This window comes from Caenorhabditis briggsae (assembly GCF_000004555.2).
Source record: "Caenorhabditis briggsae complete genome, chrIV, whole genome shotgun sequence".
In the NCBI taxonomy this organism is placed as follows: Eukaryota; Metazoa; Nematoda; class Chromadorea; order Rhabditida; family Rhabditidae; genus Caenorhabditis; species Caenorhabditis briggsae.
The window spans coordinates 3,222,487-3,245,072 of NC_013487.2; the positions used below are offsets into that span (position 1 = coordinate 3,222,487).

Consider the following 22,586-nt stretch of genomic DNA (forward strand, 5'->3'; position numbering starts at 1 on the left):
CGGGAATTCAAATCCTCGTCCCTCCTAGCAACTTTTTTTTGAAAATTTTTCGCTTTTAACGGCATTTTTCGGGAGTTACCATTAAACATGATAAACATAATGAAAAATCGGCTTGAATGTAAATTTGAAAAATATTGTAGCTAAAATAACATTGATTCCTGTTTGGCCTTGGATATGATAACCGCTAGAAAACTTGAAAGGAAAATAGTCTTTGTAGAAGCTATTCATTTTTGATTTTTTCAGAAAAATTTCAGCATTTTCATCTGGATATTCTTGAGAAAAGTAGAACAGAAAGTATGATGGATATTTATTCAAATATTTTGATTGAAGAAAGTGCAATAAAAACGGAAAAATTTAATGCGATCTACGGAAGTTCCGGTACGATATCAATGGACTTCACTGGAGTGACTTGGTTCCGGTTTAGTGTTCGGCGGAAGAAGTCTGAAGAATATTTTTTTTGAAATTCTTAGAAACTGACGGAACTTACTCAGAAAGGCAGTCCGGTACTCGTCAATGAAAAAGATGGTTGGAATTGGGTCAACGACAGGGTAGAATGAGTAGAAGAATGTGACCAAATAACTCCATCTCTCGAGATCGAAACCAAAAAGAGGCGCAGAGAATAGGATGCCGATTGGGATAAAGAGGAAGGTGATCGGAATCAGAGTCTGGAAAACGGTTTGGAGTATAAATCGGAACTCTCCAAAAAGCCGCAGTCGGCCACGCCGTGTTTGACAGCCTGGTATAGACAATTGGAGCTAAGAAGACGGAACAGGGACATTTCCCTTTCAGGCAGTTCTTATGAGGGCAATAAGAGATCAATTCTAGCAGTTAAACATGTGCAGTTGTCGGTTTTTAAACCAACCTGAGCAACCAATGCGTTATACAATTGCTTTTGTAACCGTTGTGAAAACCGTGTGTCTCCTTTATTTGTAGTAAGACAATTGATCATCTTTTTGGTACGGTATCCAAAGTAGAGAATGATGAAGAAGGCAGTGTTCTGGAAAGGGGTCTTGTCATGCGCTTTGAGATTGATTATCTATGTTCCTGTAAGAGGTGTCGAAATTATGTTAACTACAAAAATGTTGCTGATGATATAATAAACATTTTATCCGTTGACAGGTTTTTGATATCTCTCACAGCGAGTTTAGAATTATTGAAAGGAATCTGAAACAATCAGAATGAATTACTAACCATGATTCCTGTAAGAACCGCTGCTCCTGTTGTATCACTTACGCTCCAATGCGAACCGCCATTCCCATCGGACCGAAAGTACATACATCCCGTGAGTGTTATGTAGTGCCAATCCAGCCCGTAACTCTTGTAAATGCTCTCGCTGGAATTTGATGACGTTGGAGGGGTTCCCTAGAGTGCCCAAAATGTTTCTTCCCGAAATGCAGAAGTACTAGTACCAGGGAATAAAAACATTGTACTTGTGATGTTACAGAAACAGTGGAAACTGAATTTTTGGAACATCTTGAAATTTTAGTTGATCTGTTTAAAGGTGGGGGCATGAGGTGCCTGAGCTACGCGGTCGGAAATCCTTCGGTACCCCTACTGTTCATCAAAATTAAATTTTAATGCCAAAATCGGTTTCTTGTATTCAGATTCGTTTAGAAATCAGGAATTTATGATGAAATTCATTCGGAGAGATGAATCTACTAAGATCAGTTGGAAAATTTCGCAAAAAACTAACGATAGTACTGTAACAGGAAATAATATACTGGTAGTTTGAAGGCCTTAAGGTTACTACAGTTTGAGATTTTTCATTTTTTGCTGTTTTATGACCTTTGTGTCTTTTCTTCGCCGGTATAATATTACGTTACGCTCCCCGCGAAACCAATTTCTGAAACTGATCAACTATACCAGACAACTAGACTAGACAAAATTATGCTATTTTGTTTTTCGTTTGCTCCCTTTCAGACTCCCCAAGGATCCTTATTTTATGATAGCACAAACCATAAGTTCCCCAATTATGAGGGTCAATAGCAATCAAACTCCTACCTCAAATACTCCGCAAATTCTTCATCGTAATCCATTAGGAACACTCCAACGCTCAACCAAGCAATCCCAGCAACAATTGGAATTGAAAGCCAAAAGAATAACTTGAAGCCGGAGAAGTTCTTGGTGCCGTTCGCTCTAAAATTCTCTAATTTGAGCTATTTTAATGTCCGTACTAGATATCAAGAATCTGTAATTTAGTTGGTAATATTGTAACAGGCATTTCATCAAAATTCTTGATATCTCGTATAGGAGCCGAGATAATGTCGCTCAAGTACAGTAACCAAACTCGAAGAAATAGTTACCTTTGAATCGCAAAAAATCGATAAACAAAGTTGATGGAGATTGCGTAGATGCTCATACCAAAGCAGCCGGCTAGAGAAGAGGTTAACAGAAAAGCAACATAATGAAAGTTCTGGAAGACACTCCCACGAAGATCCATGATCATTGAGAAGCTGGAGCCGTAGCTGTGAAGATACTAAACAAAAGTTAATTAGCCTAATTAGCCAATCATCTCCAATTAGGTGAAGGTTACCGGTTGGACAGTAAAGTCAATCGCCGCATAGAACATGGAGATCAAGCAGAAGTAAATCATGAGGTACTTGTAGTTTCCAATCTTATCTGGAGAGTGATAAACGACGAGGATGATTAGAACAGCGTTAATTGCCATTGAGAATGTCACCGCGACAAATTGAGCGAACGTTTTCAGCAAGTGAGAAAACGACATCTTAGGAGCCGAGATTTGGAAAGAATGAAGTGAGAAAACAATTTTAAAGGGGAGGAGAAACAAGAAATCGGGGTCATAATAACTCATGATAATTCTCTGGAGAATACCTCATTAGTAGAAAACGCGATTGTTTTTCACTTTTTATAAGCTTTTGGTTTTTTAGTTTCTGAATGTGTCAAGTAGAAGTGAAAGATCAGTTTCGAATTATGTACTTTTGAAATGAGCTATGATTCAGAAGGCCCTAGAGGAGTTGACCTAGTAAGTCAAAGATTGAAGGTATCGGGCAGCTGAGCTATGAGGTGAGAAAGGTAAGTGTATAACTGTACACTGCGACGCGAAAATGCAGAGTCTTGCCCCGCCCACTTGACCTACAGTACTGTAGCTAAGTAATTCCGAATTGAAAAATTCTAATATCAGTATATCTCTAGCGCACTGAAATTTTAAATAACGGAAAAAGTTATCTGAGCACTTTGAAACAGAAAATACTGTAAGGATTCGTGTGAAAAAAATCTGAAATTGACTTTTAGCACAATATCCGGTCCGCCTGGTCTTTTAGGTCGTTTGCAATAAATAAATAATTAATTTTAGAAAACTGTGTAATTCAGATGTTTGTGAAGCTGGAATTTTTTTGGAGTATTCCCGAATGAAATGAAATATTCTGGTTAAAACTAAAACTGATTGTAAGTGGGAATAACATTTATCCTGTTGTATAACATGAGTGTTCCGTTTTAGTTTTTTTTCTCGGAAAATTGACTATCAAAAACTGGAAGGATGAAGAAATACTGATTCATATAGTGTTTAAGTACATGTTCAATATTTTCAGCCTTTATTGAAAATCGACGAAAAATGATTTATTGATTGAGAAAAGGTTTACAGTAGCGTACTGAAATGAGCGGAAAAAGTTAAAAAGTTAACTTGACACTTTGAAACAGCAAAATATTATAATTTTTCATGGCGACAAGCTATCCAGATTCCGCTCATAAACTTGCGCAGATTCCACTTAGTTTTCGATAGAAAAACATCTGAAATTTGGTTTTTTTTTTGAATTTCACTGTTACTCGATAATGTATTGAGTACAATATTCAGGAACCGAAATAATGAGAAGAATCGTGATATTCTTTTAACTCTAATTATTTCGGTTCCTGTATTGAAAGAAAGTCAACTGATGAAACGTTTGTCCCAATATGACCATTGTTAATAACATTATGGTGTGTTCTTAATTAAGCTCATATTACTAACTTAAAAAGCGCACACTGATGATCATCAACGAGAAAAATGATAAGAATTGTTTACAAAGAAGGGTACGATCCAGTATAAGCACGAGCCAGTATAAGGACTGACGTATGTGTAAACAGATACAATTATATATAAGAAAGATCAAATTTCAAAATTTTCACGTTTGGAGTCAAAACGAATTTTTTGAAAAATACTGTGCTCACGCAGAAAAAATTGAAATTCTTTTTTTCTATTCAAAACTGTGTTCTTCACAGAATCGTTCCGCAGAACGATTCTGTGATTTAATTTTCGCGTCATATTTTTCTCTCACAGAATCGTTCTGCAGGTTCTGCAGAACGATTCTGTGTTTTTGTTCTTTAATTTTAATAAAAACGTTAAAAAATAAATCAAAAAATTGTGGATTTTTCATGAAAACCCATATTTAATAAAAATAAATGTTCACGCTACATTTTCTGGGGAAAATAAGAAAATTCCCATTTAAAAATAACTTTTTTGTAATCGTAGTTTTAATGTGTAAATTCTCATAATATTTCTCTTTTTCGATTATTTTCTCTCAAACGTGAAAATTTTGAAATTTGATCTCTCTTATATATATTTTTTTTTAAGTTACCAAAGGTATGAAAGTTTTGAAACTGATGTTTATTACTAGACAATAAGAAATCTACATCAAGTGGCATTCTCTTAGAAAAAAAAACAAAAAAATAAATTTATGGAGGTCTCGACAAATATGTGTCATTGACCTAAAATGATGCACAGGTCAGTGCTGAAAACTTTTTGTTTAAATTTCAGTTCCTGAAGAATTTCATTACCTCACAACCATGAAGACAATTCTGAATAATTTTTAGAAAGTTGTCTTCAAGATGTTCTGACAAGTTTTCATTTTTTGAATTCTCAACGTCAATTATGTCGATTGTGCTTTTGAAGCTAATTTTAGCTTTAAGCGCATACTAGTTCATAAGTATAGTCATTAAATTATTAACGAATTGGAATGCAAGAAACTTAACCCCAGTTAATGGAACATTTGAAACAGAAAAATTCCCAAAATCAGAAAATATGCTTTTACAATAATAAATATTTTTATAGTCAATTGAAATCAAAGAACATCCTGAATTTCACGGAATATGTAGATTTTTTCATATTCAAGCAAACCAGGAATATTTTCAAAATCGGAAAGTATAAATAAAGTTACAAACATTTTTATAGTCACTTTGAAGCTTAAAACATGAGAAATTCAAATGTAGGTTTTAATCGATTTGAATAAATATTCACACTGTTGGACTCCTTTTAATGTTACAGCTAGAGTGCAGAATAACGCGACACGCCCGGAAAAAAGAAATATAGAAACAGAAACTTTTTTCTGAATCCAAGTTTAAACAGTTTTCCAACATTAATGTCAAGTATATATTTTGAAAATTTCAATGTAAAAAATTTTCTAAAATATATAGTCATGTTTATATTCATTGTGACACGAATTTGTGAGCATTTTGAATAAAATTTAAAATTTTCAAAACAAACAATTCGATCAAGACTTGGAAACGTTATCACCAACCTTTTATAAACACAAATTTGGTAACGGAAATTGTTTTCCAGAAATAGTCAAGTTTGTACTCATTTTGAAGAAAAATTCCTGCTAATTTCTGAAAATGAAGTACCTGAAAATTACATCAAAGACTAGCACAGTTGCGACGTTTTTGATTGGCTAGAGTCCATAGAAAGAAGAAACACTGCGTCTCTACCCCTGAAGTTTTTTTTTTCTCGAATTAATCAGAATTTCTATTTCTGATTTATTTCTCTTGTCTGGGTCATATATGCACACTTCATGAAAGGACATGATTAGAATTTGGGATCGAAATAACAAATCTCAAGAAATCGTTTGAGCTAAAAATTTCAATTCAATGGATCGAGAAATAAATGCGAAAATGAATGTTTCGAAATCTAAAATATTCAAATTTATTGAAAATTTCTGTTTCAAAAAGATTGTTTTAATTGGCTTGACAATTCAATTCATTCGAGTCGAGTATTAGTTCTGATAAATTTAAAGTTTTGGTTCAGAGACGCAGTGTGTCTCGTTTCTCTTCACTCTCGTCAGCACTCAACTAATCATAACTCCATAAATACACATTCCAATTAATTGAAAACTATATTTTTGAATTCAGCATGTTCTTAGCTTCAAAATGACTATAAAAACGATGAATTTTGAAAAAAATATTTTTTTCCTGAAAAATTTTCCTGTTTCAAATGGCTGATTTTTTAGGTTTAGTAATAAACAACTAATTTCGAGTTTTTGCTCTTTGCTCCCTAAAAAGGAATATATTTAAAACTGATCCGAAACGTTGAAAACCTGAGATTTCGTAAAAGAAATATCTGATGCTCTTTTTGCTGAACCAAAATACTCGAAATTCCGCAAAATCTAGTATTCTGAAAAATGTTTTCTGATTCGATTTCTTACAATATTTGAACATATTTTTTAAAAATTGCTCAACGTTTATTTGACAACTTTTCGAAATTATTCATGTAGAAAAACTATTCATATTTGGCTCGTACAAAGTCACAGGAGCCACCTCGTTCTTGGAAAATATTCTTCGAAAGAAATCTGAAATTCTCATTTTTAAATTACCCTAATTAACTAATTAACAAACTCAGAAAAGTGGCTCGATAGTCATCAACCAGAAAAATGATAGGAATTGGATCAAGGGCAGGGTATAGGGCATAGAAAAATCCGAAAACTAAATTTGCCCATTTGATAGATAATCAGATAAATGGGCAAATGAAATAGACAGCAACCGGGAAGAATAGAGAACATAATGGGATCAGGGTCTGGAAATATCGATTTTTGCTGAAATTCCTGATTTTCAGACCCACCTGAGCCACCAACGCCTTGTACAACTGAGTTTGGAGACTTCTAGAATATTCAGATTCCCCTTGATGAATCAGATTTACGATAATTTTGTAACTTTTGGTTCCAAAATAAATTATCAAAATCCAATGGGCACCCATGATTAAATTCAAAATTAGAATATAAACCACTTCTCGAAAATTGAAATATTTCATTCCATTTTGATCGATTTTCCAGTAAAAACAGCCGGTATAGGTGGTTTTATCGATGTCGATATCATAAACTCGTTTCAGTTGGGGTCTAGTAGAAGAAGAAGAATTTATTGATCTTTCTAAAAACAGAAAAGTTTTTGATCTACCTCAACTCCTCGGTCATATAGGGAGATGGCCCCAAACTGAAGTAAATTGCCATTGGAATTCCACCAATCAGTAATGGTACTATCATCCAGAGCCAGAGGAATTTTCCAGAAAAATATTTTAAGCGGCCTTTTCTGAAATTTTCAGATGTTCAGATGTTATACTTTTTGAAGGTCACCTTTGTAATGCAAAATAACGGTATATGAAATTTATTGAGATCGCACAAACTGTGGCTTGGAAGAATTCGCAAATTGAGGCTGAATTTTTTAAATTGTTCTTAATTACCCTTTTAATTGATTACCCAAAAGTAACAGAGAAATTGTTGGGCGATTTTCGAAAATCGAATCTTTTAAATCCATGATCATTATGAAGCTTTCCTCGCTTATGACGTACTGAAAAAATTCGTTGTATTTCTTGGAATTTTAATTTTCTAAATTTTGAGAAAAATCTATTTATAGCAATATTCAGAGTTATTTAGCCACACAGAACTTATCGTTTTCCAATAGAAATAGCCTAATAAATGGGATGCTTGAAACAGGAATTTTCCCCTTTTACCAGTTTGAAATACAGTTAGCTTGATAAATAGAGAATTTGAAACGGGAAAATTTTTCAGAATCAAAAAATACAATTTCTTCCAAAATGTATAGTTCTTAGTGTCAGCTAAGACCAAGCTGACAAAAATATAATTTTCAAAAATATAAATTTCGTTAAATTCTAGTGAAAATTCACAGAGTTATGGTCCTTTTTGTGTTATGGGCTAGAGTGCAAAAAAATGAGACACGCTGCGTCTCTAACCCAAAACTACGGATTTTTTCGAAAGATTGGTTACGCAGCCGGTTTTATTAACGAAATTGAATTCTTGATCAATGAATAAACCAGCAATTTGAAACAAGAAATTTTCTCAGAATCGAAAAAATAATGTTTCGAAATGTTCAGTTTTTATAGTCAATTTGAAGCTAAGGACATACCGAATTCAAAAATATAATTTTTGATGGATTTGAGCGAGTATTGTAAAAGTTATGGTCTTTCTAGCGTTAAGGCGAGAGTGCAGAGAAACGAGAAACGAGACACGCTGCTTCTCTAATTCAAAACTACAGATTTTACAAACGATTGTTTTCAATATATCTGACAATGAGGTTTCTTTTCCAACGAAGCTGAATTTTTGATCAATGACTAAATCAGCAATTTGAAACTGGAAATTTTTTTTCAGAATGGAAAATAATAATTTTTGAGAATTTACTCTTTTTACAGTCATTTTGAAGCCGATAACATGCTGAAATCAGAAAGATAGTTTTCAATGAATTTCAATGAATATTCACAGAGTTATGGTCCTTTTTTGTGTTATGCCGTAGAGTGCAAAGAATTGAGACACGCTGCGGCTCTAACCGAAAATTACAGATTTTTTCGATTGATTGGTTAGATTTTTTCGATTGAGTGGTTCAGTCATTTTGAAGCTAAAACCATGCTGAATTCAAAAATATGGTTCGCAATAAATTTGAGTGAATATTCCCAGAGTTATGATATTTTTAGTGTCAAGGCTAGAGTGCAGAGAAACGAGACACACTGCGTCGTTGCCACAAAATTACAAAAATTGAAAAAAAAACAAGTGGTCAGGGCCGCTTTTGTAATGAAACTGAGTTTGTGATCAATGACTCAAAGCAATTTGAAACAGGGAAGTTTTTAGGAATCAATTTTTTTTCGAAAATTATCATTTTTCTAGTTATATTGAAGCTAAAAACATGTTGAATTCAAAAATACAATTTTCAATGGATTTGAGTGAATATTCACAGAGTTATGGTCATTTTTTACCTTGCTCTAAAACTAGAATCTCCCTTAAGATTTTTCTCTAAGTGTATTTTCCAGCGTTGTAATATCCAGTACAGTTCCTATTCTGATCGTCTCTCTATCCTCAATATGTTCTCCATTCGACATCGTAGGCTAAAAGCTCAACTAATTCTTCTCTATAAATTTTTAAATGGCTCCGCCTACTTTCCTAACCTAAATGCACATGTCAAATACTCCTCCTCCCCTCGTCGCCCTATGAACTTAATTATTATTCAGCCCTACTCCTCTGACTATTTTTCTTCAATTGTTCCCCTGTGGAACGCCATCACTTCCCAAGTTACCCGATTTCTCCTACCTTCCGAGTTTGAATCCTTAATTTCTTCCAGTATTACCCGTTATTGATATATTTGCTCCCTATTTTTCTTTTTCTACCGGTTACATCTTTCCTGTGTCAAATATCTAAACTATCCCGTTTCCCCTCCCCTACTCAGATCGGCCTCGTGAGGGGCATTTTTTTTGAGTCTTTCATGTCCTGCCCTCTAATGTTTTATTACACCTGATCAATAAACAAATTAAATTAAATTTTGTACTAAGGCTAGAGTGCAGAGAAACGAGACTCACTGCGTGTCTAACTCAAAATTGGAAATCACTTTCTCAATGTTCAATGTATCCCGTCATCCAATAATTTAAAATCATCAAACCCATGAAATCAGCAATTTGAAACATAAATATTTTTTCAGAATACAACATAGTAATTTTTGAGAAGTTATTTTTTTTACTGTCATTTTGAAGCTAGAAACGTTCTGATTGTGAGTTATATTAAGTTCGTTTACAGTTAAAGATCAAACCGAATTGTACGCATATCAATGAGCCAATCAAATCAGTAATTTGAAACAGGACAATTTTTTCTTTAATACCGATTTTCCCCCATTTCCATCTCACCGGTTGCACCAAATAATCCAAAAAAGCCAATAAAATTGAAAGCATTGAAAAATAAACCATAAGATGTCGATAATTGCCAAATTTCTGGGGTGATTTGGTAATTACCAGAAAAACGATCACACAATTTGTGATAACTGCCAATATGAATGCAAAAAGGTTTATCGCATTTTTTATTTGAGAGAAGGTTTGGAGACCCATTTGCGAGTGAAGATTATTTGGAAAGAGTGCCGAAGTTATTTTTCTAGACAATGGGTGTATTGGGAATTAGGGGATAATGAGTGTTTACGGTTTTGTCTAGGAGCGAGAGGAAGAAATTTAGAAAAAAAGGAATTTCGGGGTATAGCAGGTTCTCAAATTCAGAAAAATTGTGAATTGAATCATTTGGACCAAAAAAAATTTTTTGAGTTTTTGAGCCAAATTTCCAAAATCTACTTTTTCAGAATCTTCAAAAATTCCCAAGCTTTATGTTTTGAATGTTTTGGATTAAATTCTTTACTTTTGAGAATTTTGAATTTCAGCAACATTTTTTTTCGAATAAGAATATCTAGACAATTTTGATAATTTGTAGCAGTTCTTATGACATTTTTAAATTTAGCTAATTCCGAAAACTTTGTATTTGTATTTTTTTCAATTTTCTGTTTCATCTTGCCCTTATCTTTTGTCTCAATTTGTAGATTCATTGATTGATTGGGTGATATAAAATCTTACCTAAAGTTTACAGACCCTAATAAAAAAGGAGTCTTACAAAGAGAATGCCGAATAACTAAAACGTCATAATATAATCATAATAAATAGTTTACAACCTCCGGTCCAAAACTGGATTGATGAGCAATAAAAAAGACAGATGGCAATCTAGTATTTTTGAAATGATTTCAGAGGTACATAACTAACAAGGGAACCATGTTTAGCCTTCATCTCAGAATTTTTTTTAAATTTGCTCATTTATAGTTTCAAATACGGGCTTTCTCGTGGTTTATTCGGTTTTCTGTACAAATTTCTAGAAGCCGAGAAAAGTCCATCTGAAAATATGCTGTTTTTTTGGTCTCCTCCTTCCCTTCCACTTTCCCCCCTTTCCTCTATACATTCTTCACTGTGGAAGAAACGAGCAACAGTGGCCGAGTAGATAGTGGAGATGAATAGTAATCACAAGTTTGAGGTTCGATTCTGTCACTGTCCATTTTCTTTTTTCTTTGATGTTGGAGGAATGCTTTGAACTTTTCGAAAATCAAAACTATGTTTGCTCTATTATTTCAGTAGGAAAAAACTCGAAAAAGATAATCTCTGAAAAATTCTTGAAGCACTGCTGAAAAGCCTTATCTACTCAAAATGTCAGTCGAAATCCCCCTATTTGATCATATTGGTTGCGGAACTGTTATAAATCAGTCAAGAAGTACGTAAATCTATGTTTTCACAATATTTGAGTGCTATTGGGTGATTTTCCAAGGACTACAATTCATTGGAGTTTTGGAATAAATCACTTATTTCGGATTTCAAAACGGATATGAATCTTTAAAACGGATACAGAATCTTGTGAAAAGACTCATTTTATCATTTTTATGCGTTTAGAATTCATTTTAGCACATTTAAAAAATTTTCGAAAAATTGAAAATTCAAAAGAAAGCCCGTATTTAAAACTATAAATGAGCAAATTTAGAAAAAATTCTGAGATGAAGGCTAAACATGGTTCCCTTGTAAGTGAACCACCTTCGAATGCTTGAGTCAAGAAATTTTCTCAAGTTTAGTCTTTTTAAGTTTAATTGAAAAAAAATGCCGACTTTTATTTTTATATTTTTATTAACAGAAATATATTATTCAAAAAAAAATTTAGTTAGCAAACCAGTAAGAATTTAAATGAGATCGCAGAGTATTTCACATGACATATTAAAATATGTAATCATTGTTGAAATCGAATGGGTATGGATTTGGTGGAGCATTGAAGTCGAATCCATTCATCTGCATGGGATAGACGTTGTTGTATTCGTTTCCAAAGCAATTGGTATCCATTGGATTACTGTAGTTGACAATTGGATCCTGATTCTCATCGAAAGTCATTGGAGGAGACGTCGAGAAACGGTTGAGACTTTCTGGAGAAGAAGATGAAGTACTCGAAAAATCGTATCCATATTCAAAGTAATTTTGAGCGACTCCAGATGACGTCGATGCTTGTGACATATTGAAGACAACAGATGGATTTCCAGTCATCGGAGGAGTCATCGAAGGCCTTGTCATGTTGGAGGAAATCGAAGTGTTTGTGGAATTCAGCGACTGTTGAGATCCAATGGCATTTTGAACGGATCCAGAAGAGGTGGAGACCATTAAATTGACCGGAGATCCAGGAGAAGCATCTTGAGATCCTTTGAACTTCTTGGAATCAGCAACTGGAACCTTCGCAGCTCTTTTTCGGCTTCTTTTAGTTGGAGCTTCTTCCGATGTTTCCTCTTGTTCAGAACCTGGTGCTTTCCGGTAGATACCAGGTACACACTTGTCGTTTTGGATCTTGAATTGTCTGACAACCTTGTTCTGAAAACAACAAATCAATTAGTCTTCCGTAATTAATTTCCTAATTACCTTGTACTCCGAAACCGCCAAAAACTGGGTCTCCTCGAACTGGAATTGGCGGATTACGGTTTTACGGTCATCCTCGTAGATGGTAATGACGGGAATGTGGAGACATCTCAGATTGACTTTGCACTGAAATTTTATTAATGGATTCAAAGTTCCTAAATAAATAAATTGATGAACACTTAAATAAATTGATGAACACGATTCAAAGTTCCTAAATAAATAAATTGAAATCGCTTTATTGAGTTTCTTAGGTTCGGACGGGACCTCGTTAGCCTTCAGAATTTTATCGTTGTAGATCTTGACGTACCCAAAATCAATGCCACGCCTTATGAGATTTGCTCCAGACTCGCGGATGAACACTTCATTGGATTCCTTGTCAGGTACTACGTCAGAATTCTCATCGGGAATCCATCCTGTATTTTTGTCATGAACGAATTGTTTTGGATTGCGAAGAGCCATTTTTATACCAATATCGTAGTCTCTGGACGCATCTAGGTTTTGTACGTCGCATTGAATCTTTGGGAACAGCGGTCTGAAAATAAGAAAAGTTACCGTAGTCAGGAAATGTCAAAGTAAACTCACTTTCCGTTGATTTTCAGCATCATCTCGTTTCCTCCTCCAGATTTATGCAGATAGCTCCATTGATCTTGATTCTTCAACCGAACTTGAATTTCTTTCCGCTGAATCGGTTGATAAACTGGCATCATCTGCTGATATCCGTAAACTGGATAGGTATTATGAACTCTCAGAGTTGGGTCGTAGACGGTATTAGAAGGATGGTGCATTTGGAAAGTGTTGTGCATCTTGAAAATTGATGGAAGTTGATATTAGAAAGAATTGAGAGAGAATATCGATTAGTATTCCAGAAGGTAGCGGACCAACAAACCGGAAGAAGACAGATCGAATGAATGACAAATATTTTCTGAGACGGTTATGGTTAGCTAAGGGGCGGATTCAAAGGGGCGGGACCATAAAACGCATCAACAATCAATATGAGCGAGATAGCACAGGAAACAGAGAGTGTCTTCTGGGAAAGAGTACGGTAGGAAAAAGGATACTGTAGAAAAAAAAGAGGTTCTTAAAAAGGACCTTGAGATGATTACTGTAGAAAAAAATGAAAAAAAAAATACTGATGGAAACTACAAGGGTGAACGGAAAAATCAATTTTCAATCTGACTATGAAATATCTTCTAACAAGGGAGGTCGTTTTAGAAAGGCTTTCAGAATTTTCTTATTTTTTGACAGGGGTTAGTTGACCCGCTAAAAACCCCTGTTAAAATCTGTATATGCACTTTTTCCAAAAATGCTGAAAATTTTTGTCTGAAAGTTTCCAATTTCTTAACTATTGTAAACATCACTTTTCTCCGTCATTTCGCCTCCCGGGAACTTCCGGAAACACCGTTGACATGTACACACTTACGCACTGTTGTTCCTAGCAGAGAGGTGGCCGGGTGGTTGTGGGCGCGTGCTGTAAGTTGAATGTCTGGGGTTCGATTCCCTCTTTTGAAATTATCTTTTGCTTTTTTTGATCAAATTCCTAGACATCTATTCAGGGCTCAAAACATGTTTTTGGTCAGAGTTTTTGAGTTTTTGCCGATTTTCAAACTTTGAGAAGCAGAAAATATCAATTTTTTCAAAGTTAGTTTTTTTTCGAAAATTTCCAAGTTTTTGGTGGTCAACTCCATGCTAGATTTTCGATGAAAATTTTTTCGTTCGAAATTCCTCAATTTTCGTATGAAATGTATTTTTGTGAGTTCTTATTAATTTCTAATGATCTTCTAGCCGCTTTTCGACTCAAAATATGTCGAAAAACAGTGAATCAAATAGTCCAACATCGAAAGAAAACAATGAATTATAAGTGATTTTGCATTGTTCTAGGTCAAAAAAAGGTGGATGAATCATGAGAAACTAATAAGAATTTACAAAAATACATTCCATACAAAAATTGAGAAATTTCGAACGAAAAAATTTTCATCGAAAATCTAGCATGGAGTTGACCACCAAAAACTTGGCCAAAAACACTCTGGTCAAAAACATGTTTTGAGCCCTGAATAGATGCCTGGGAATTTGATCAAAAAAAGCAAAAGATAATTTCAAAAGAGGGAATCGAACCCCAGACCTTCAGCTTACAGCACGCGCCCACAACCACCCGGCCACCTCACTGCTGGGAACAACAGTGCGTAAGTGTGTACATGTCAACGGTGTTTCCGGAAGTTCCCGGGAGGCGAAATGATGGAGAAAAGTGAGGTTTACAATGGTTAAGAAATTGGAAACTTTCAGACAAAAATTATTTTTGGAAAAAGTGCATATACAGATTTTGACAGGGGCTTTTTGAGCGTGTCCACTGGGGTTCAAGCGAGGGGGTCAGAAAGCGCGCCCCAGCAAACTCGTAGGCCAGAAGAAATTTAATAATTTTAAATTGGACGCGGGTTTGATCTAGATCATGATATATTTCTTCAAAATCAACTGGTTGCAAGGCGCGCTTTTTCGCTCTTCATTTAAAACTGTGAAACTCAGCCAACGAAACTCGGCAGCGAATTTAGAATTTTTCCTAAATTTACTGGGGCGCTCTTTCTGACCCCCTTGCTTGAACCCAAGTGCGTGTCAACTAACCCCTGTCAAAAAATAAGAAAATTCTGAAAGCCTTTCTAAAACGACCTCCCTTGTAAAATCGAGAAATGAGTTTTTGATCTACCCAAAAGGTTGAATTGCGCCAATAGGTCTGAAGTTGTTCCGAAAAGAGAAATGAGGCGGTGAGTCTGATAATAAGTGAATTCTAGAACTACAGTGCTTTACAATTGAGAAATCACGAACAGTTTTCGGAACATCTTTGGTATTGTCAATCAAATAATTATGCCTTCTGCAAAAGCACCACAGAGTATTTCCTGACATCATCTTTTGAGGTTTTCCTATCGAAATTCGTTCAAATTAAAGAAAAAAACTAATTGGTAATAGCAAAGCTTTACATTTACAGACCTATTAAACTTTCGTAGATTTAAGAAGATTCGCTACTGAAACCAAAAGACCGCCTAGTGTAAAATATGTTTGTGAAATGGGAAATATTTCAAAAATATAGTGGGAAATATACAAATAAAAAGATTCTAAGGATATAAAGTTACTGGCCGTCAACATTTGAATTGATGAGAAACGATGTTATGGGACACATAAGCGTTGTTAGTTATGTATGACTATGCCAATGATCTTTTTCAGAGGACCACATAGGTTAAATGATATCCGTGACGGAATGAGAGATTATGTAGCAATTATAGAAATGTTGTTAAACACCTGCCCTTACCCCTTGTGTATTTTAGTATTCCGACACTATCAATATTTTTTCCCAGAGGACCGCAAAGGTTAATTGACATCCGGGACTGTAATATGTAGGATGTACCAATTATAGAAGTTTGAGACATTTGCCCTTTTTGAAAGAAACATTGACTCATTTTTAGAAGTATGGGAAAATGAGAATATATGAGATACAGTAGAAAATACGGTAACGTTGCCAGCAATGTTAAGAGATGTTACGTTTTCTAGAAAATCCGATACAGTTCTCCCACTTCAAAATCACACCTCCGGTCCATAAATTGAGCAACACAGATAGATGGCAATCAAGTTATGGTTCATGGTTTCAGCGAGAAATACATCAAAACCAAAAAATCGAAACAAAGGAACCTGAGGTACCAGTGATGGGAGGAACAGTCCACAATTTCAGATCCAAATAATCAACGATGAGGAGAGATGAGAATAAGGTTTAGGGAGAATTTGAAATTGGAAAAATATTTTGGATTAAAGAGAAGCATGGAATTTAAAGAATCCAGATATACTGTAATTACCAGTTGACATTTCTAATTTCAAAACTTGAAAATTCGTTTAAAATTAGCTTGCACTTCACTAGCTTACTTGCAAGTTAAAAACTAAATAATATAAAAAAAAGTGAGAGCCTTTATAATAAGAACACATTTAGTTTTTCATTATCAAAGAAAAGAGAAAAAATTAGGAACTAATGAATAGTTGATAATTTTTTCTTGAGTTTTTTTTCCCATTATAAAAAAAGGGTTCATAAAAATGGTTCCAAAAAGTTCTTTCGTTGTTTTATTGAAACTGTTGATCTAAAAATGAATAATTTGAAACAAAAGCTTTTGAGAAAACATCTTCAGAGTTCCGGCTGCACGACCGCGTAGCTCGGCCGGTACTTCTACCACTTTTCCCTCAATTTATACACCTCAAAAATTTTTCCAAACAAAAAACTTCATAAAATGAATTCAAATAAGAGTACTGTTTCAGAATCTTCACAAAACTCGTAAACTTTACTTATTTCCAATACATGATAACAGTTTTAAAAATATAAATTTTGTTAATTGGATTAATTTTCATCAAAGCAGTGTTAAAATTATTATCAGTGTCATTCTTATCAATTTTCCGAAGTCTACCAGAATCTGCTTCTTGAAGTGGTGAATCGATGCGACCAAGCGGAGGATTTCTTGCGGAGCTCTGAAAAATGGGTTTTAGAAAATTTAAAGAGTTATACAAACCTCGCGAAGTTGGCCGAGTTTTTGATTTGATCATAAACAAAACGGGAGTCACAGCGGATCATGATCCTAGAGTATTTCTGTTTGGCCGCCTGGAAAATTTTTTTCTGGAAGGTTCTAAAAGAATTGGAACGTGTTTAGAAGATGTTTAAAGATTGCTGAAGTCTTATATGACTCGAATAGTTTATGAAGTCAATGAAAATCGACTAAAATTTTCCATTGAGTCACAGCGGATCATGATTCTGGAGTTTTTCTGTTTGGCCGTCTGGAAAATTATATTTTGGAAGGTTCTAGAAGCATCTTAAGGTTCTGAAAGATTCCTGGAGTTTTTTGCGCCAAAATGTGACTAAAACGGACAATTTTGCACAGGGTGGATCCTAAATACTGATACACAAGTTTGCGCCAACTTACACGCCTGTACAAAAGCGCAACCGGCTGCAATTGTTCAAAATTTTGTCAATTACACTTTCTTTTACATATTTGCGAAGTTTCATGTCTTTTTCTCCATTTTGAAAGAAATGGCGCAAGCTTGGCACTCTTCTAGAATCTCGGAACGAAAAAAAACCACGGAACAAAAAATCACGGAACGAAACAAAATCACGGAACGAAAAATAAAATCACGGAACGAAAAATAAAATCACGGAACGAAAATTTTGGGTAATCCAAAAATTGCTAGGACCTTCATTCAAGTACTATCCTGAGATCTAACCTTGGCATTACATTTTCTTTGCTCAGTATCCAAAATGACACCCGAGTGGTATATTGAGTCCTTAAGGTACACTAATTGATAGTGTACATGGACCTTTCCCAGATGTTCTGGGGATCATGGGACATATGGGAGTTAGATTAGAGGCTGCAACGAGCAGAGTCATTAAACTTGCCGTCGTTTTTTGGGTGTAGGAAACAAATGAAGAAAACACGATGATTCAGCCTAACAAGGGAAGGTTTTTCAGACAACGGTTGAGAATTTGCTCAAAATTTGCATGCTTATAGTTTAAGACATGTTCTATACGATGACGAAAAAATTTTTAGCCCGTTCTCACTCCCAGGCTGAAAAACTTTGTCTGGAAATTTGGGCCGATTTCGGTGCGCTGGGGATTTCGGCTTGCCCTTCCCTCCTCTACCAATTCCGCGTGAGAGGACAACATCGGTTGCACAGGTAGAGGGGGACTGCCGAAAAACGGACCGTCTGGCGGGCGCGGACTGCTAATCTTCTTCCGGACTGCAAAACGCTTGCGTGCCGTGATCTACTGTTAAAATTTTTAACAGTTTTCGATGTTTTTCAAACGAGTTATTATGTCTTGAATGTGTATCAATAATTAGTACCCACCCTGTAGAAATTTCCTTACCGTTCTTATAGCCACTCTAGCTGCAAAAAGCTCCACATGATCCTCATTTAAATATCCTTCGACTACAGCCTCATGACTGTTTGGATGGTCTGAAAATCAAAAAAATCAATAAATACAATTTTTTGACCTACCAATTCCCCAATAAACCATATAACACATCTGAGCATCCTTGCGACCTTTAGGCTTGGAATATCCAGACACATGAACCACGGCAGTCGTCATTTTTGACAAAAACTGATTTTTTCCAGCAGTTTCTGCTCCTTTTTATGTGCATTCTTATCGTATTTGCTGGAAATTGGGGAAGGGTGGGCGTGGTTTGTGTTATCAGTTGACAAAATTGGTTTGAAAAAATGCAATCATTAAGAAAATGTTTTGTAATAACTATGAGTAATTGGCATTGTGCAAAGTTGGTGATAAGAGAGACTCATTTTGAAATATGTATGGGAATTTCAAATTGTTGAGCTTTGAAAAATCATTGATTGGATAATTGATTGGAAAATAGTCAAATTTAAGACAGGTGGGAATAAAAAAATGATCACTTTCAGATTATTTTCTCTCAAAATGAGTTCCAAAAACTAATGTCAAAAATTAGGAAATCTTCTAATGTGAACCCAATAAAACTGTGACTTTTATTTAAAATTCTAATTCTGATTTTGGAAAATTATCGAAAATTTATTATCTTTTTTCTGAAAATAACTATTAACTGATTCCATGAAAATTCTGTTATTTAAATTTGAAAAAAACAAGAAAAATAAGTTTTCAAACAACATTTTTTTGGAAATCTCAAGACAACCGAATAACTGAAAAGTTTTCTGATTCAAATTGTTCATGTTTCAGGTTGAAATTTTAAATAGAACACTGGAAGATTTTATTAAAGTATGTTTATCAAACCAACATTTTCAGTATCAAAAATGGAAAAAAAGCAATTCCAAAAAAAATGATAACAAGTTTATCAGTTTTCAATATTTTCTTTTCCAGCGATAAGTTTCACTTTGATAATGATAAACTCTTTATGTGCATGTATAGCTTGTACGATAGGGCGCACTTGTAGAGGAGCGCTGGAAAAGTGTTAATTGACCAATTAAATGAACTTAATTACTTTGCGAAGTTGGCAGAGTTCTTTATGAAGTCCCAAACAATAGTCATTCCAGTGAGGATTCGAATCTTTGTATATTTTTGTTTCTTCGCCTGAAAATCGTCCTTTTTTAGTTTAAAAAAAAGTTAATTGGTAAATTAAACCATTTTTATTGCAGTCCGAGCTGCATGAAGCTCCACCAACTCGATATCATGAAACCCAGAAATTTCAGCTATGTAGTTATTTTGATGATCTGAAACAATTTGATAATTCCTCCTAGTTAGCTAATTAGTCTACTTTTGCATCCCCAATTAAGCGAATACTGATAATTTCCTTCCGGGCTACAGTAACCCTTGACTCAGACGGTTGCAATTTTTGGGTGGGGCATAGTTGATAAACTTTTTGATTGAATGGAAAAATGAATCAATGACATAAACTGATAAGAAGAGAACTGATGATTATGAAACCGAAAAGGTTTGGAAGTTTCTAGAAAAGGGGCGTGGCTAAGTCAGTTGCTCTTATCAGCTGAAGCGATTTCGTAATAACTATGTACTATTGGCACAGTTCCAAAAAACCGTATTTTAGAGAACCACTTTTTTCTTATCAGTTGTAGTTCGGCAGAAATAGACAATGATTGGGAAACCATTTTGGTGGTTATCAAAAATATCAGGAATTTATGAGTCATTGAAGTGGAAGTTTTCGAAATTATTCGAAATGACGTAATAGAAATTACTGAAATAGAAAAGAAAGGAATATTTGGAACAGAAAAAATTGAACACTTTCAAGGATCTTGAAATTTTTGTAGTTTTGATAAGTATCAAGTTTTCCATATTATTGCAATGCAACAAACATCTTGTTATTCCAAAGCAATAATTCAAAATCGGCAGACCGATTTCAAATGACGTCTTTGAATCGGGAATAATTGTTTTTTTTTCTAATTTCATTTGAATCTTCAAAACTGGCATTTGATTACTTAAACTTTATTGAAAAATGATTAGTTTCAGCGAATTAAAAATAAATTAGATAAATAACAAACTTACCGGACACAACTTAAAAATACACTTAACAAGAACATTTAGAATTTGTATTCGTTATTACAATTGAATTGATATGGATTTGGTGCAGCAGTCTTGAACTCCACTTCATTCATCTGATTCCAGAATTTGGTGGCTTCGTTCACAAAGTAATTCGTATCCAGCATGTGGTTTGTGTTGGAAGTCGATGGGGTACTGTAGTTGATCATGGGATCCTGGAAGACTTGTGGTGGCATCAGAGATAGATCCTGATTCTCATTGAACGCCATTGGAGGGGACATCGATAGATTATTGATTGCGGAAGAAGCCGATGTGTTAGCAGAATCGCATCCATATCCGAAATATTGTTGAGACTCTCCAAATAATGCTGATGCTTGTGGTTGAATCATCTGATTGTAACTGGGGACAGCTGGATCACGATTTTCATTGATAGGAGGAGATAAGGAAGTTCTAGGCATGTTGGAGGAGATCGACGTATTAGTGGAGTCAAATCCAGACAAGTTATGATATCCATTTAGTGATTGTGGAGATCCGAAGGTATTCTGGATGGGTTCAGATGAGGTAGATGGCATTGAATTTGTCGTGGATCCAGAAGGTGCCGGAGTTCCAGTAGCTTGTAATCCTTTTAGCTCATTTTTATTCTTTTTGGATCTCTTGGCTTTTTTAGGAGCATTCAATGGTGAGCCAGCTCTTTTGAGATTAGAAGAAGGAGAAGCACCTGGGGCTTCAGAAGAATCATTGGGTGCAGCTTGAGATGCTTCTTCCTCCTCTCTTCTGCCCTTTCGATTTCTGTACCCACCACGCACAAATTTATTGCTAGAAGACTTGTAATCTTTAACATCCTCACCCTGAAATCAATCAATTAATTAATTGACCTTAATTAGTTGCCTAATTACCTTGTATGCCGAAACAGCTACAAACTGAGTTTCTTCGAATTGGAATTGACGAATGACGGTTCTGCAGTCTTCCTCGTAAATTGTCAATACTGGAATATACTTGCAATTCAGATAGACTTCACACTGAAAAATGTATTAATTGGGATCTTAATTAAGGTATTTTTGAACTTACGGAAGTAGCCTTGTTGACTTTCGAAGGTTTGGAAGAAATCTCGTTCAAAGTTTTTTCATTGTAGATCTTGACGTGTTGGAAATCGATGCCGAAGTCCATGAAATAACTTCCAGACTTGCTCAATGTGTAAACTTCATTAGACTCTCCGATTGGCATTTCTTCAGAATTCTCATCGCAAACCCATCCGGTCTTCTTGTCATACACAAACTTTTTTCGCTTGCATAATACCATTTTCATTCCAAATGTATACATTTTGGACCAGACGAGGTTAGTGGCCTCGAACTGGATTCTGGGGAACATTGCTCTAAAAATTCGAAAGTTGAAGAAGGATCCTTAGATTTATTGAAGATAACTGTTTCACATGTGACATTTGCTAAGTTAGGTGCATTTTATGACTACTTTTCCTAGCACTACCTCTAACACTAACTTTTCTGTGAAACTTTTGCATAACCTCATACAGAGAGTGCTGGCCAAAAATAATGAGTCGACATTGTCGACTCGACAGTGAAAAAAATTCTAATATCCGAAATTTTTCAAAAAGTGAATTTTGTCGCCAAAAAAGTTGTTTTCCGTTTTCTGGGTAAAAATGTTTTAGAATAATTTTTCAAGAGTTATTTGCTACATTTTACAAAATAGTTTGACACTTTAGCTCTATTTTTAAAAAAGTTACAGTCAAAAACCTATCGACGCATTCTTTTTGGCCAGTACTGTATCTCCTATTAATTCTGAATTCAAAAAAAAAACTAACCTTCCATGAACTCCCACAATCATCTCATTTCCTCCTTTGGTTTTGTGTAGGTGCATCCATTGGTCCTGATTTTTTAGCTTAATTCTAATTTCAGGTTGAATTAGTGGGTAGAATGGCATGTGCTGCTCTCCGTGAACTCCAAAAACTCCTTGATTTGGATTATAGAAGGCATTTGAAGGTTGGTACATTTGGAAGTTGGTATCCATCTGAAAATTGGTATAAGTTAGAAGGATTAGTAAGACGTATACGTGAGAGTAATAAACAGGAGAAGACTAAAGCGGAAAAATGGATTTTATTTAAGAAAGAAGGACCCTGAGCAAGACAGGGGACCACCGGAA

At 34.8% G+C, this 22,586-nt stretch overlaps 4 protein-coding genes across 4 annotated transcripts; all 4 read right to left on the reverse strand.

Moving 5' to 3' along the window:
- Window positions 1-364: 364 nt before the first annotated feature.
- On the reverse strand, window positions 365-2,725 carry CBG11638 (the record flags this gene model as incomplete). Its single annotated transcript, XM_002632704.1, has 7 exons — window positions 365-441; window positions 488-665; window positions 863-997; window positions 1,192-1,333; window positions 2,002-2,136; window positions 2,304-2,476; window positions 2,534-2,725. The coding sequence occupies 7 exons, from the start codon at window positions 2,723-2,725 to the stop codon at window positions 365-367; spliced, it is 1,032 nt and encodes a 343-aa protein (XP_002632750.1).
- A 3,987-nt stretch (window positions 2,726-6,712) lies between these two features.
- CBG11639 lies at window positions 6,713-10,078 on the reverse strand (the record flags this gene model as incomplete). Its single annotated transcript, XM_002632705.2, has 7 exons — window positions 6,713-6,778; window positions 6,824-7,097; window positions 7,156-7,287; window positions 7,332-7,410; window positions 7,455-7,545; window positions 8,262-8,345; window positions 9,881-10,078. The coding sequence occupies 7 exons, from the start codon at window positions 10,076-10,078 to the stop codon at window positions 6,713-6,715; spliced, it is 924 nt and encodes a 307-aa protein (XP_002632751.2).
- A 1,683-nt stretch (window positions 10,079-11,761) lies between these two features.
- Window positions 11,762-18,545, reverse strand: CBG11640 (the record flags this gene model as incomplete). Its single annotated transcript, XM_002632706.1, has 8 exons — window positions 11,762-12,400; window positions 12,449-12,571; window positions 12,710-12,977; window positions 13,028-13,248; window positions 16,876-16,936; window positions 16,978-17,066; window positions 18,324-18,412; window positions 18,455-18,545. 8 exons carry the CDS (start codon window positions 18,543-18,545, stop codon window positions 11,762-11,764), a joined length of 1,581 nt encoding a protein of 526 aa, XP_002632752.1.
- Window positions 18,546-19,275: 730 nt separating this feature from the next.
- Cbr-sea-1 lies at window positions 19,276-22,454 on the reverse strand (the record flags this gene model as incomplete). Its single annotated transcript, XM_002632707.2, has 7 exons — window positions 19,276-19,381; window positions 19,423-19,511; window positions 19,563-19,651; window positions 20,497-21,280; window positions 21,329-21,451; window positions 21,501-21,804; window positions 22,249-22,454. 7 exons carry the CDS (start codon window positions 22,452-22,454, stop codon window positions 19,276-19,278), a joined length of 1,701 nt encoding a protein of 566 aa, XP_002632753.2.
- Window positions 22,455-22,586: the final 132 nt, after the last annotated feature.